At 47.1% G+C, this 16175-nt stretch overlaps 2 protein-coding genes across 2 annotated transcripts; both read left to right on the top strand.

The window, feature by feature from the left end:
• The first annotated feature begins 1888 nt into the window (after nt 1–1888).
• LOC119165854 (uncharacterized) lies at nt 1889–9741 on the top strand. The gene is made up of 5 exons (XM_075870525.1): nt 1889–2027; nt 2575–2693; nt 4703–4779; nt 6897–6995; nt 9445–9741. Exons 1-5 carry the CDS (start codon nt 1920–1922, stop codon nt 9636–9638), a joined length of 597 nt encoding a protein of 198 aa, XP_075726640.1. The 5' UTR covers nt 1889–1919; the 3' UTR covers nt 9639–9741.
• Nucleotides 9742–12412: 2671 nt separating this feature from the next.
• Nucleotides 12413–13607, top strand: LOC142768524 (mitochondrial coenzyme A diphosphatase NUDT8-like). The gene has a single exon (XM_075870524.1). The coding sequence runs from the start codon at nt 12562–12564 to the stop codon at nt 13369–13371; it is 810 nt and encodes a 269-aa protein (XP_075726639.1). The 5' UTR covers nt 12413–12561; the 3' UTR covers nt 13372–13607.
• The last annotated feature ends 2568 nt before the right edge of the window (nt 13608–16175 follow it).

Genomic DNA, 16175 nt, shown 5'->3' with positions numbered 1-16175 from the left:
TGGAGGCGGAAATGTTGTAGGCCCGTGTGCTCAGATTTGGGTGCACGTTAAAGAACCCCAGGTGGTCTAAATTTCCGGAGCCCTCCACTACGGCGTCTCTCATAATCATATAGTGGTTTTGGGACGTTAAACCCCACATATCAATCAATTAGGTGGTTGCCAACGCGTTGAGAGTCACAGCGGCGATGAACGATCAGCTGCTAGCTCACGAGCAGCGAGTTGCACTGCACGTGCCGTCGTGCATTATTGTTTTTTTCACGCTCGTAAGTCCCTTTGATTGTATTTATTGTATAACAGCCTTCAGCGAGCTCAAAATAAAAGCATACTTTTTCTTGTGCGTTGAATGTATGCCAATCATACAATGAATATTACAAAGCGCCGCATATGTTGCCAACGCGCTCGAGCTCGATCAGTGAAGCGAAATGGTTAGAGCAATGAAATATGCAGTTAGTCCGCGCTAACTTCTCCTGCACTTCACTGGTGCCGCCCGAACGACGTTGTTGTGCGGCTAATTTTTCGGAATTTCGACGTTGCGAAAAGCGTGCGCGTGCATTCGTTTCGCTACCCTTGTTTTGATCGCGCTGATAAAATCTGCAACATCCAAGTGCAGGGAATGGCGCACTGTTAGAGTCTGATCATGGCTGTGACGACACAAGCGCTACTTAATGGGAAGTTAAACGCTTGTGTTTCGTTGAAGAAGCAGCTACACGATGCTTACAGCGCAAGTAACGACGGCGTAATACGTTTACAGACCATCGCTACATTAAATATTCGTTCCTATGCAGCCACGACGGCGCGCTATTCGCTAGTGGCCTACTACTGCGGCAAAACCACCAGAAAAGCTCGGCACTAATCATCTCGGAGTGCCGTTCAGTTCATACGTGAATTCTAGTTCGCGCAGTTTTCTGTACCATGCACAGGATTACGCAAAGCATCGTTGATACACGGTCAATCAGCTGACACCATCACCCTTTGCACTGTGGCAAGAAATGAGGTAGCGAAGATTCAGCAGTTCCTATCGGTTGGGAAAGTAATTTGCTTCGATATGCATTCATTTGACGATCAAGAGATCATCCGGTGAAAGCAGCACAAGGAGTACGTCCGTGCATGCTATCTTTTTTTTATGCGAGTTCACGGGTTGATCATCCTTCCGCAGCCATCTTGGATTGCACGGCTCGCCACCTATAAGCCGTGGGTATTGCGAATAGGGTGCCTATAGAGTCTCAATGTCCCTGCCTGTTTATCGTGTACGAGTTGGACCGGGGTACATGATCGGACATTTAGCTCCTCCTTCTCTGTAACCGACCGTGCATCGCCCAATTTTAGGTTACGCAACCGGATCGAATGCACCTGCAATCTATGGCGTTATGCGAAAATATTGTATGCCCCTGTGCTCACATTTGGGTGCACGTCAAAGAACCCCGGGTGGTCGAAATTTCCGGGGCCCTCCGATACGGCGTCGCTTATAATCATAGAGTGGTTTTGGGACCTTTAAACTGCACATATCAATCAATCAATCATCAATCATCTGTGACGTTATGTGATTTTGTGAAATGGGTAATTCTCTCTTCCCGCTCTCCTTCATTGGTAGTCGCTGAGGTGGGGCCAACGGAGGCCTGGGTATACAGATTTAAATGAGATGTTGAACTCTGCGCCGACGAGATTCAGCACGAGTGCGCTTCAACAGCATTGAAACAAGTCGCGATGCCCCATCTCCCATACGCGTACTTCTTTCATTTCCGAAGCATCGAATCTATACCGAGGACACGGGGAAAGAAGTACTTCTTGCTCCATGACAGAGGCCATGCGGGCCTTGAATGCTGTAGAACATGCATGGTTCGTCTTTATTTATTTTTCAAACTATGACTTATTCTTTCTTTAGCCCGCAGAGCTTGGGTCGAATCGTCCTGTGGATCGGCATGAACTTCGAAGTACTGGCGCTGCTGTTGGTTCTGCTGGATCCCACGATGTCAAACTCAACGCCAAGTTGCAACGTGAAAGGACAGAAAGACATAGATTGGGACAAGGTACTGTGAAGGGGATACATTTGCAGTCCCATTTAGTGCTATTTGTAAGGGTCAACATATTTTATTTTTTTTAAACTAAATGCTTAAATTATTGAAGGAACACTGACGCGACAATTTTCAGTTGTCGTTTTTTTTTCTTCGTCGAACTAAGGCTTGGAAAACGTACGTACTGCATCAAATGGATCGTACTCTACAAAATGTGAGGGCCCCGAAATTGTAGTGGTACTAGTGAGTGCACAAGAAAAAAGGATTCAGAGAATTGCAGCGTGTTTTCAAAAGCTATAGTTCTGCTCCAACTGCACCCTGTCGTCACGGTACACAATAAGCTTTTTGTCACGTGCTTACGCAAGATGCCGTGGTGTTTCCACAATCGCTCTGTTCCGTAGCACCGTTGGTGGTGGTGACGCACAGTCCGCCATCCTAAATGTTTTTGGTGACGCTCAAGTGGCCACGTTGAATCATTTGACACTTGCCACGAAAATTCTGCCGCCTTCTAAACGCGTACCCAAGTCGCTGCGCTGAAGTTTTTTTTCTTTCTTTTTTTCAGCTGGCAAGCAAGCGATGGTACGCAGCTCTAGACGCTCTTCAATATTCGAAGTACAAGATATGTAACGAGAGACTTTTCTTTCCCAAGGACGGTGAAGTTGTTTCAACTATAAACCCAACGTAAGCAACCGTCAATCTGTCCTCTCTATCTTGTCCTATCCTTTTAGTTCTTGTGCACCTGTATGTTCTTCGGAGGAGTGCAGACACCAATATCTTCTAAGAAGCTCTTCAAATACCACCACCAGGACGTAGAAAAACGCTCCCATAACTACGTGACTCGATTTCAGGCGAGAGTAACACCAGGTGGAAAACCAAGCGGTTGACGGTAAGGGAGGGAGGGGGGTCAAGTTGCTATAAAACAGAAGTGAAGAGACGTGTGAACTCCGCAACTGTATCTATTAAAGTAGGACATCTAAGCAGTGGTTCACAAGGAAATGGGTAATGTGACATTACAAGAGATGGAGAAAAAAGTAAAGACGTAAGACGGCGGGAGGGGATCGATAGACGCGGATCACCGATCGGCGAACGGTCTTTGGAGAGAGTGACATCGTGGACGGTACAACAGTCGAGCGGGAAATCTACCAAGCCTCTCAATGACGGTGGCAAATGCGCACGTTGTATGCTTCCATATTAGCGAACACACCCATGGACACCAGATAAAGAGAGAGAGAGAGGGGGGGACAACCGCTAGTACAACCTAAGGTCCCAAGATACTAGGAACCTTAGTACACCCGTGTTCCCTAGTGATATGGAAGCATACAGTCAATTCCAACTAGCCTAAGTTGAACGCCATAGCCGGTATGCTGTCTGCTACATTTCACACGTACACCCTTCAGCTTCACACGCGCGCCAATGCATCTCCACTTTCTCACACGTGGACCCTGTACTTCCACTGAAACGTGAAGCGGTGTCCCGAAACAGCGAAAACATACTGTTGTCGTTGTCGGTGTTTGGGAATGAAGACCGTGAGCATCCGGCTGCACGTGCGCAAGTTGGTGGCGGTAGTGACATACCTTTTAAGGCGACATTCTTCATTAAAGATTTAGATGAGCATCCGCAACAGCTCTGCGTAGGCAGTGTATAACAGGAAATCGCTAGATCGCTGCATCCGCAGAGCGGCTGCGGATGCCCAACTAAATTCGTCTATCGTCTCATACTCACCGCGACCATTCATCCATCCGTGCCCCGGAACGATGCCAGCTCTGGCCTCTCCCCCGCTCTCGGCGATTCCGTGATGGTACTGCGACGAACATCACGGAATCGCCGTTGCGCCACCACAGCTGAGACCTCTTCCCTTAACGTTCTCCCAGCAATGACGTTATTGCTGAGTGCAAAAACAAAAAAAAACCTCATGAACAAAAAAGACATGGCAGAAATAGTCAAATGGACGCAGGTCAGTCGAAGGGCTACAGGCTTTTGCCTAACACACTTTGGAATTTAGTGTTTTTTTTAGAAGGCCATCAGTAAAAAAAAATCACCGTCATATCCACAAAGTGAGTTATCTTGGAAGAAATAACTCGGAGTTGCACCAGGCGTTTCTTGGAAAGACCATTTCTGTAGGAAGGCTTGTTAAAGAGCCGGCGCATGATGTGTGCAGTACGTCGAAAGCAGCGTTGTCGGGCACTTATTGTCGCCGGCACTGCACAGTGTTATCGCCACGTTGACTGGCACGTTAACCACCTGCCCCGTTATTTCATATATTGGCTGTTGTCATGGGCCAAATGCCTAGCGCTCGTAAATAGCAGACATGGAGTCATCGGGCGTTCTTCAACGGTGTTGAGAGCAGGCAGGCGTGGGAGGGGCCTTGGGAGGGTATCGGTATACCTGAGCGTAACATTGTAGGAACTTGTCACGTGCTGCCATGCCTACAAAGCAACGGAAACGGAGTGGACAAAGTCGCAAGGAGGTCAGTGCGTGGGCCATCGAAAACCGACGCTTCGTGCAAGCCGCGCCGCCTCCTCTGGTGCTCTTAGGAAGGCTCCCTGACATCCTGGCCGCGGCAGTTGGCACGAGAGTACTTCGCTGTTTAGAAAGTCTTAAGTGCATCAGACTGATTTACTTCTTTTGTTTTGAAAATGCATCCACGTGTACAAAAAGACATGAATTCACGTCCTTTAATCACGTTTCAGTGCACAAGGGACTGATAGTTGGAACGAAACCTTAAAGGAAGGCAAGCTGGAATCTGACAGAATTCGATTTCCTGAATGTAAGTGCGACATTCATATTCACGCACGAAACGATTACCTGCACAAGCGTAATACCCTATGACTTAACGTTATTAATGCTTGTACAAAGACTCGAAGTCGAATGCTTGCCCCGTATACCTTGCTCCGTCACCTACAGTGTACCCGGCACCTGTTTTGGGTGCTGCTCACGGTTGCCTTTCCTTGCCTATTTTATTCCAGTCACAGCTATACGTCACCAACGACAACTGTGAGGCAGTACAAGCTATACGCTTGAAAAAAGAAATGAACCTAGGCAGGCCACGTAATACCCAGGACTGACAACACGTGGTCAGGGCGGTGGAAGTCCGGCGCTCTGCTTTAGGTGCTACGGTGGTCGGCTGCTGACGTGAAGGTCGTGGGTTCGATTCCGGTCGCGGAGTTTCCCTTTACGTGGAGGCGAAACGATATAAGCCCGCGTGCTATGCAATGTCTGTGCACGTTAAAGAACATCACCCGGTCGAACTTTCCTGAGCCCTCCACAATGGTTTTGGTCCGTACAGTCCCAGACAAACAAACGAAGAACGTTTACGTAGGTCAGCTATCATTATTAGAGCGATGGGATGGTTAGCGATGGGAGATGGCAAAGCAAGGCATAGCCATTTATTGTATTATTTAGCCAGGGCAAGGGGAAGTAAGAGTGAGCATTGATGTTAGTGTGAGGAGGAGGGAAAGATATTAGACCGGCGTGAACTATAGCGTAACCATGCGCAGTATAGCATAGCAGAAGGTGGCAAAAATTGAGCGCATATGAAAAAGGACGGATGCCAGGGTTATGAGAAGAGGTAATATAGAAAGAGATAAAGGAAGAAAAATATATGAAACAAGTGAGGCATAGTAAGAAGGGATAGGGAAATATATATACGCATGAAAGAAGAACATGAAGAAAGAACTCCATCTGCGCTTGCTTGCGTCCTCCACTGTTTACTAATATCGCACAGGCGGGGAACTGGCATAAACTATTGCGCGACTGAAGGTATAAAGAAAAAAAAGTTGCCAAAATGACGGAGTTTTTTTTTTTTTTTTGCTCACTCTACAAAGTTTTCTTTTTCTGAATAGAACGGTGCATTATTTCGGGAAAACAACGTCCCTGTATTTTTTTCCGTTAGCATGAAAAAACAGCGCATTCGCTGTATTAGAGGCGGTAATGCAGTGAAAGGCGAGAGACATGGGGAGATAAAGAAGGAATGAACTCTATTGAAAAAAAAGCATAGACAAATGGTGCCATTTTTGTTGCGTAAGCTCACGGATGCCACGACAAATGCGCCCTCCCCTGGTGGAAAAGTCGCGAAATAGCTCGTGGTCTTGGAGGCCCTCGTTAATGCCAGTTCTCCCGGTCCCTACCAAACCCTACCAAAACGCAGCACGAAAAAAAAAATGGAAAAGGCGGAGTGTTTCCTTGCTCCATGCGTAAGCTACACTGGCCAAGGATGAGCCGATTTCGCGAGGCTTTTCGAGAGCCGCACTGCGCATGCCCGATAAGCAGTGACGTCACACAGAGCGCAGTTAGCACGGTGACCTGGAAGCTCCTGGAGTGACGTGTTACTAGTGGGCTGGCGCTTGAATCGTGTGAGCTCGCTTCCTAGTCCGTCCGTCCGTCTATCCCCCGTATTCTAGAACCTCCCTTCACTCGACGCTTTGCCTTCACTTGAGAAAGCCGATAGAGGCGCCATCTCTAGGCACGGCAAGTCACTGCATATTATCAATAGTATGCTGCGATTCTTGAGTAGCGCAGCGTCATTTTCAGGCGCAGTGCTCAACTCTGTCAAGTGAAGGGTGAAAGTCGAGTCGAAGAGCGTTTGTGAATACGGGGGTATGTGTCCGTGCCTTCGTCTGCGTGTTCGTCCGTCCGTCCGTAGCTCATGCTACGTACACCTGACATAGCCGAGTCAAGTCGATGCTAATTTTTGTTGTGCACGAGTATAGCCATCAGTGGTCTTTCTAGTAGAAAATACTTAGCACGGCACTCGTCAACGGTCACGAAAGGGTTAAGTTTTTTGTTTATTTCAAGGACAAGTGGACGGCAGCTGGAAACGGAATTTTTCCCGCGTCTTGTGGTATGGCAAAAAAAAAAAACCCGGGTTGTTTTTTTGTGTTGCAGATCCGCGCGGTTATAGAATACAGCATGTTCGCACCCACTGCTACCAAATCGTGGACACGGATTACGACACATGGGCGATCGAGCACATCTGTTCCGAACGTGAGTATACAGTTCCAAGGAGTGACAAACGAGCTTTCGCGTGTTGATCGTCTAAGTACGTTCGGCTCATACCCCTTGTAACTTTTTTTACGGCATTGAATACTGCCGTTTCTAAATCGGTATTTAGTGACAGTCCTTTGACTATGCGTCAGCAAACATGGCGGAGTTCACTCAGACTCCTTTATGAAATATATTTCACACTTAGAGCTTGCTCGGACTGAGGCTCACCTAAACTTTCCTGAACCGGACTCACTGGAACTCCCGCTCTCGAAAAGCTTCTTCCACCGGACTCACTCGATCTCAAACTCATCAAGATATTACTCACCCTGATTCACTGAGGCTCAGTATCAGGGCTCGATCTGAGTCTGAGTGAATCTGAATGAGTTGACTCATAAACGAATTTGCCGACCTGCGCCTTTGACTGCTGTAATAGTTCAGTTTGCTGAGCGACACGTCTATAGTTTTATATGCCCAAAGAACTCTCTCCCGAAACCGAAAGCTTCTTCACGCAACATCAACATGATGATATAGAAAAAATTGCTTACTCAGAGAGTGGTTATAACTGACCTTACGGCAGGCGGAGCTGTCTTCTTCAAGGATGTATATAGAAGACAAGTCTGCTCGTCAAAACGTCACATCCAACGGCATTTTAAGAGCGAAGCTCTTAAAGCTCGAGTTAAAACTGTCGGGTGTTTTCAAAAACACATACGCGAGTTTGCTTATCAGTCACACTCACTGATGGAGACAGCCCGCGTAGACTCAACGCCGAGTTAGTACGCTGCGCAGCCGAGTGCTAACGGCGAAAGGCCCACGCTTCTACCGGTGATGCCACAACTATAGCTTGCACGTTGGATCCGGCAGGGGAGTTTGGGCACTCTTGCATGATCTGTGACAGGCTTGTGGTTCGACTTCGCTTTTTGTATACGCCAAGGAAAGGCCTACGTCATGAAGAGACCACCAGTCAAGAAGGCGAGGTTGGGCCTTAGATCAACCAGCATCGCTGTTTCTTAAACTTTACATGGCTAATCGAAACTTCTTTCTTTCTAGCGTATCTCCCATCTTCAACTAAATGTCTAAAACGCATACACCTGGCATCCGTGTAAACTCGCTCGAAAACGGGAGAAGAGTTGTCATGCTGAGCAAATAAAAAGCCACTTCTTCCGAATCGAATTGTTGGAGTCAATACGCACGGTCTTCATTGTACTGATGTGGACTGTCTCGATGGGTTTTAGCCGTCGCCGTTGCCGTCATATCGAGCATAAAGTTCAAACTGATAACATCGTCCAGCGCATCGTATGTTCTAACCGTGGGTATAATAGTGGGTGAGCGGGGCCGATGAACGTGGCTCAAGCGGAGATATCCTCACCTCTTAGACCGGCCATCATTGGATGCTGAAGCAGAGACGAAACGCACCGCCAATCTTTAACCGACAAGAAAAGACACAGAGGGAGTGAGGGAGGGGTTTCTCGAGCAGGAACTGTGAACATTAATTTTTTTATATTTATTAGCTGGATTAGCTTCCAACGCTTTCGTCGCAACGAGTCAAAAGAGAATGCAAATGCAGCATGCGACAGATCTTAGTAACTCCGCTCGTACTAGAGGGATTCTAAAGATTTGTGCGATGAATTTGTGAGGCAATAAGCTCATCTGGTGAATCCCTTCCGAAACTACATAAAAAAGTGTTGCAGGGCCCCTTTAAAATAAAACAAGCTAATGAGGTCTAAAATATTGAAATCATCCATGCAAATAACTTAACATTAAGATTGCTAATAACTACGGAAACACGAGGCTGACGCCCACGGCGCGCAAGAGAGGGCACGAGCTCCTCACCAAGAGTGTGGCTGTTCCTGTCACTGGTGCCTTTTAGGCGCCTTTGTCGCTATACTTGAGGTGGGCGGGGGACAACAAGACGGAACTCGCTGTAGATATACACGTGTCTCAACTGTCGCAAACAAGCAGGAGCCTGAAAAAGCGCTCCAAAAAGTAGCGCGCACGTCGTGCACCAATTTTTCGATTGTTCCTATACAGATGCTAATCGCACCAGAAATATCTACATGCTTATACCTCAAACAATCACGTCATCGTCAGTGCGGTAAACGTACAAGTGGATTAGACGTGTGGCAGCTTGGGCTAGTTGATATGACATGACGGTAGTTACAGCGTGAGAACAGTACGACGGCACAGAGACAAGAAGGACGTGTCGTGTCCTTCGTGTCCTTCTTGTCTCTGTGTCGTCGTTCAGTTCTCGCGCTATAACTATCGTCGTATACAAGTGGGAATTCTACAAACGGGAAACGCTGAGTGTCCGTGCTAGGCACTCCCTCTGGTTTCACAGTAGAAAAGCTGCCCCTTAGCACAGGACAAGAGCTACACCAATCACTACACACGTACGCCACTTTTGTTTTCGTCGACCCAGTTTTTTTTTAACCTTGGGTTTTATCTCTTACAGGCGGAAGTAACTTCGTGCTTTTACTGTCGAGGAAGATGAAAGACGTTCCCAACGACGTGATGTGGAAAGTCCGGCGGTCGATACGAAAAGCGGGAGTCATAAAGGGCTCCACTTGGTTTGCAAGTGGTTGCCTCACCGGAAAAGGCAGTGAGGATTTTATCAATAGCCTATCGCTTGTGCGGGGGCCCCTGTGAACCACTGCTGAGGTGTCGCACTTAGCAGCAGACAGTTGCGGGTTTCACTTTTCATTCTCAATCTTAAGAGCCCCGCCCGACTAAATAAAGGACGGCGTCTCTCAAGCTCTGTGAAGTGCGTGAGTAATTAAGTTTATTAAAAAAAACTCTAATAAGAGTCTCTTCAGCGCTCACATAAGACGACTGGAAGGTAATAACGATGATGCCTCAAACATGGCTGATACCCACTCTGGGGGATGGACCTTGAATCGATTATATAATTAAGTGAGACATTTTAAGAATTGAATACCGATAAGCAAGAGAGAAACAACATACGTCCCTGGCCATGCCTAGGAATGTTGCTGTTTTTTTTTCGGGGGTGTTTTCGTGTAGAGCGACCAACTTCGGCGACTGATGGTCGATTCTGAGGCGTGTAAGTACTTTATGATAACCTGAAATGCTGAAGCGCTAAAACATTTTGGGTGGTGTCAGAACCTTCCAAACCCCGCTCTAGTTACGGACCTCCGTACGTGAAAGTTGTTGTTGTTGTTGTTTCCCTGTGCAAATGGCTCGTACCCAAAGAAGGGGATTGGCCGATTATAAGGTGAATTTGCCCTAAACTTTCAGCATTGCGTCATTCCTACAAATTTTTTTTGTAACTTAATTTTGATTTGAAATACCGATATCAAGTTTGCAGAAAAAAAATAAGAAAAATAGTGAGACAGCAAAAAACGTGAAAGCATTATGATGATAATCATGATGACGATGATGATGCCTTCAAATATCGCTTATAGCTACTCAGAGTGATGGGCCAAGAAATAAATACACGAGTTAATAACACATCTTTATGAGAAAAATAACGCACGGAACACTACAACAACGCGATAATTGTTTTTTTTTTCTCACGTTCAGACCTCTTCTCAGTCTTCTTATGCCTCGTCTACTTCCTCTTGTTCTGTCGACGATGATGATGCCTCAACTAATGGCTCATACCCACACAGGGGGCTTGACCAAGAAATGGTTATATGAACTTTTAGGCGTTTCAAGAAATAACTATTCCTAAGAAAAGGAAGAAAAAAGTGCTTAACTACAGAAAGAGTGCAATGATTACTTTTTACCATTCTGACCTGACAGTATAGCCTTTATCTTGACTGTAAATTACACTAGTATCGAAATTGATGGCATAATAATACATGTACTAATAATCATTTAGAGGCACATTCATTTTGTTGCGTGAAAATAACTGCGAATTGCATCAAAGGCGTCCCTGCGGCTGAAGTCCAGAGCCTAAGCACCAAAGATAAGTGTACTGTCGACGGTGAAGGTCAGTCCTAGCTTAGCCAATGTGATGACGATTAAGGAGTTGTTTTCTTTATAATCTGTAACGGCGACATGACAAAAATATTGCCCTATTAATTCCACTTCTGAACAAAAGCTACATACAGGGGAGTCATCACCAGACCACTTCTGTGTGAATACAGATTCAACGGAGGCACACGACAACGTAATCTAGTTAGCATGACTTGCAATTGTCTAGTAGGACACCACTTGGTTTTCCATTAAAATTTCAAATGCCCAAATTCTGTCCATGACGTTACTGGCTCTATGGCATATGCACAGAGTATATATTTTCTATATTTTATCGCATTAATACTGGCTACTTTACAGGAAGGACAGAATGTGTTGGTCCATTCAATGCCGCTTGAGCTAACGAGTCCACCATTTCCTCTAACTCTAATCCACAATGTCCAGGTGCCCACGATAACATTAAGAGCTTCAGCTGAGGAAGGACTAGCGTTAGGAACGTCTTTAAAGCATCTGAATTCAGATGAAGCTGTACGCGACTTACATACTCACTGAAACTGTATTATTATAGTGGTATGAGTGTCCCAAGTTAGTTTGCGTAGTGCTAGAATAATTGCCACGAGTTCAGCTTCAAACACAGGCGTGAATTCTTGTAGCCTTCGCGAAAACGACCAGCCAAGTGCAGGACAGTGAACAGTGACTCTTGCCTATCCGTCTATTACTGAAACCACCGGCGTCCACACGCACTAAGTAATGCTTACGTCATCATAAGTAATGCTTTGCGTTTCGAGGAATGCGGAACTCTTCGGTACTTGCGAGTGCGTGCAATCGGGACAGCCATCAGCGTCTTTACCATACGCAATCAGCGCTGACTAGAGCTCTGACGTCATAATAAGCAGCGATCTTGTAGGACGCGGATCGCGTATGGCAGACGCCGATGAGCGCCTCTCGAGCACGCTCGATATGCCGTATAGTTCCGCGTTCTTCGATAAGCAAAGCGTCTATGCAGGTCCACTCGGGCTGATAATTTAGTTAGCGCATGTGGCTGCCGATGGTAGAGCGACCGTTTCACGGTAGCATATACCCCGTGAAGCGTATTTGAGCACGACGACCCGGAACCGAAACCAGAACCATTACACCATCGAATGACTAACCTTATCATGCTTTTATTGTGGCCTCATCCATAGAGTTAGTATTTAGTATATAAACTGTATGACCTCAGCAATGCAGTACCGCAGCACGCCGTAGTGACTCGCAAAGTGCAAGCACGAGCACAGAAAAAAATTGAAAGTAGATTTAGTGCTCACGTTTCAATTTTATGCATATTTTTAGGCAAAATTTTACTTTTTGTTGGTAAAATGTTTAATTATAGTATAATTAATACTCAAATACCCTTCAAACACGTCAATGTACGGATTAATTTGCGTTATTAACAATAAGGCCAACCTTAGCGACTGCAAACTAGGCAACTGGCAACATAAACAATGGCGGCGCCCAGGGATAGCTTGTTTCTCTCGTCCTGCACGTTTGTCGTAGACTTTTCCCCCCCAACTCTTACTCAGAAGCGGTCATAGCGAATGCAGCCAAGTGTGAACGCTTCCTCATTCACGCCTACGAGAGCTCGAGTGCCAAACGTAAGATGGCAATTCGCGACTGCGTGAGAATTCGCCGTATGCTCGGCGCCGCTACGCTATCACATCGCAGCGCGCTTCGCTTGTCGACGACTTCGAGCAGTTCCGCGATATCGCAGCCAGCCCTGGGCGATGCTTTCGCGCGTCCCAAGCTTCAGTCGTGCCTCGAAAACATCAAGAAGCTCAAACTTGGCACCGCGCAACCGGCGCGGCCCGACACCGAAATTCGTCGCTCCTCCATTCTCATTCCGCTGTGCACCAGCAGAGGAGGCAAGCCGTCCGTACTGTTCACGCTGCGCTCGAGTCGACTGCTCCGCCACAAGGGTTACGTTTGCTTTCCGGGTGGCATGGAGCACGCCGAAGACATTGATCCCGTGGACACGGCCTTGAGGGAGACGGAAGAAGAGCTAGGCGTCAGCAGAAGCAAGGTGGAGGTCCTCGGCTCCTTCCCGACGTTCTACAACCCGCGCGACAAACTCTCCATGACCGTCGTCTTGGCAATGCTGGGTGAACGCGGTCGGGACATCGACCTCGATGTCGACCTGAACGTCAACGACGCCGAGGTTCAGTTAGCGTTTGTGCGGACGCTTGAAGAGCTGTGCGAGAAGTCGAACTTGCGCTACACGCAGTTCAGGGGCCGCCGCGGAACCCTGAACGGCGGAGATTATGCGATGCCCGTCTTTCTGGCGGGTCAATTCAAGGTTTGGGGCCTTACAGCCATGGTGCTGAACGCTTTCCTCAAAACGCTGCTGCCGGACGCATACCATCACGAAGTGAAGTGCTCGGTGCTCAAGGAAAGCTTGTACATCAAGAATTAATTCTGCAAGGCTTTGTCACGGGACGTTTCCTATCCACGCGGAGGTGTTTGGTTTCTTCGTGGTGTGTCTTAAAGTTTCGTTGACCGTCGTTTCGTAGGTCTATTTTCTTGGCTTGGTGATGATTAGTTTCGTTTAATGTCATTTCAGAACAACTTTGACGGAGACATATGTTTAATACGTGTTTGCGTTTGAAATGAGCCCTTTGTGAAATGACCAATAAACGCTGCTATGACTTATTTTTTTTTTCTTTCACTCAAATATGCTGCATGCTTTTGCTACGTCAAGCCTCTACAATTATTGTTTATCTAATTTGATTCATCAGTGTAGTTCGATTTGAATTGAATTTCCGACGTGTGCATCCTCTTGCTCGATACGCGCTTTTTCCTGCACTGACGAGCAAACGCAGCGCGTAAGTCCTAGCACAGAAAAAAAAAAAAAAACTAAATGGCCGTGGTTGAAGTTGGTTAAACCAGATCCCTTAGACGACAGCTTGGTTTTTCATGCATTGGTCAAGGAAGACACCGTTGGTTCGTGGAGATATGGCTTCGTTGCATGCCTTGATTGACAAGGACGACCAGTCCACGCGTTTCGATTACACTCGTAGCGGCAAGGGAGCCCGCAGACTGCACTTCAAGACACAAGATTCTCGGCCGGAACGTGCGATGAAAATGAACGCAACCAGCACTTCAGGCGATGGTAACCTTGTGTCACTGTTTTTCTTTTTCTTTCGAACACGCCGCGCCTGAATGCCCACGGAAGGTCTTTCGCCATCATTGACCTTCGCTAAGCTTGAAAGACAAACGCATGCACACAGGCGCTTTCAATAGGATGGAAAGGTAGGCTAGTTGGTAATTCATGATTGTTCAGCAAACTGGGAGCGCGGGGGTAAACACAGACACAAAGCAAAGAAGAGGCACACAGCGCTCATGCTGTGTGCCTCCTCTTTGCTGTGTGTCTGCGTTTACCTCCGCGCTCGCAGTTCGCTGAAGAATCACAGGCGTTTTCTTAGTTTGCAGCTGGAGAAGTGGAGCCATCGCTTTAAAGTAGAATAGTCTGTTTACCACTGATCCGTTAGATCCGATAGTCCGCCAAGACAAAAGTGCTTAACTTAGCCTTACGATTAATCTTTGCCTATAAAGTAACAAACCACGTGATCGAACCGGAAATGGTGTATCTAAAGCAAATGATGCGACATTCAAATATTCAATTTCTTTAACTCATAATGATACAGATGACTTGCTGGTATACAGGTGTCACCAAACTTGGCGATGAAAATATCGCGCTTCTACGGGTTGTATTCACGTGATGTCAGCTTGGCGGGTGCGGCAGCGAAAAGCGCGCCTGCTGTATACTGGCCAACGTTTCTAGAACTAGTTCTAGAAACGTTGGTACTGGCTACCACGCGGCCGCCATTTCGAAGGCCACCATAGCAGCGGCCGGCGGCATGCCGATGGTTGAGTCCGGTGGTTCCAACAGGTGCACACAAGTTACTGCGGGCATGTTGGTCTTGTTTTATTTTATTTGGATTTAGAAAGTATACGAGATTAACCATTTGTGAAAGCTGCTGCAGCAATGGGCGATGCGTGCTATAATAGGCTAGCGGGTACGCCGAGAAATTGGACGCCGATGCTAAACAGCGATACACGGACAAAGTGGCCATCTGTAAGCGCTGAAGTCGAGTTTGCCCCGCCGCGGTGGTCTAGTGGCTAAGGTACTCGGCTGCTGACCCGCAGGTTGCGTGTTCGAATCCCGGCTGCATTTCCAATGGAGGCGGAAATGTTGTAGGCCCGTGTGCTCAGATTTGGGTGCACGTTAAAGAACCCCAGGTGGTCGAAATGTCCGGAGCCCTCCACTACGGCGTCTCTCATAATCATATGGTGGTTTTGGGACGTTAAACCCCACATATCAATCAATCAATCAATCAATCGAGTTTATCCATGAATTTTGTACTAGTGCGATGTTTTAGAATCTAGTTGTCGCAGTAGGCTTAACAGTGCTTACGAACATGTACGCCTGACAACACCATTGCATGGTGCAGATTAGATTGTGGTAAAGCGCGCACGAGACTGAAATTTCGACGTGGTTGGCTCGCCCACAGCTTTGATCAATGGAATGAAAAGTATCAGGAGCATTAAATTATTCACCAGACCAAGGTTACAAGCCATCTGCGCTTCGACACTCAAGTGTAGCTGAGGTCACTTTAGCGAGAAAAACAAAAGCGTGCCCCTCTCATTTTAAGCTCGCTGGGTACCGCTCATGTATTAATATGAATAAGCCAGCGTTGTGTGCTCCGCTGTGTTGTGCTTTTCGCAGACGTGTCTGCCAGAGCATTGAAACTGACTGCATTTGCCGTGTTATTGTGATTGCTTTATTTTCGTGTTTCGTTCACATGTGAATTACTCAAAACCGTCAGAATCCGAACTCAACTGAGTTTCCATTTGCAGGTTAACCACTCTCAAGCACTCATCCCAAAGCCTTGTTGAAAAAATCAGCCTGGCGAACACGGCTTAATCACTCGCCACGACGCTTCGCCGCAACATGACCGCGAATAACGTTCGACAATTAAGGAATAAAAGTTAACTGGTTTCGAGTTTTCGGGCTTGTCAATCTCTCTTTTTATGTGATGACTGCACACAAATATGGCACAATCAAACGTGATAACGGATGTTGGATGCAAAAAACGGCTCAGTTTTAGTGTCACGCAACCAGCATGTGCTCACGTGTGTGCATGGCCCTAGCCGTGGCGGCCGCAAGTAGTGCCTTCTCCGCACGGAGGAGGGCCTTTCTCTGTGCTTCTCCGCATT

This window comes from Rhipicephalus microplus, chromosome 8, assembly GCF_043290135.1.
Source record: "Rhipicephalus microplus isolate Deutch F79 chromosome 8, USDA_Rmic, whole genome shotgun sequence".
NCBI lineage: Eukaryota > Metazoa > Arthropoda > Arachnida > Ixodida > Ixodidae > Rhipicephalus > Rhipicephalus microplus.
This window is presented reverse-complemented; position numbering and strand designations above follow the sequence as displayed.

Excerpts from the sequence above, each read along its gene's own strand:
- LOC119165854 (XM_075870525.1), top strand. The coding sequence starts at position 1,920 with ATGAACTTCGAAGTACTGGCGCTGCTGTTGGTTCTGCTGGATCCCACG. Across the intron at positions 4,780-6,896 it reads CAGAATTCGATTTCCTGAAT|ATCCGCGCGGTTATAGAATA; the intron begins GTAAGTGCGACA and ends TTTGTGTTGCAG. Across the intron at positions 6,996-9,444 it reads CGAGCACATCTGTTCCGAAC|GCGGAAGTAACTTCGTGCTT; the intron begins GTGAGTATACAG and ends TATCTCTTACAG.
- LOC142768524 (XM_075870524.1), top strand. The coding sequence starts at position 12,562 with ATGGCAATTCGCGACTGCGTGAGAATTCGCCGTATGCTCGGCGCCGCT.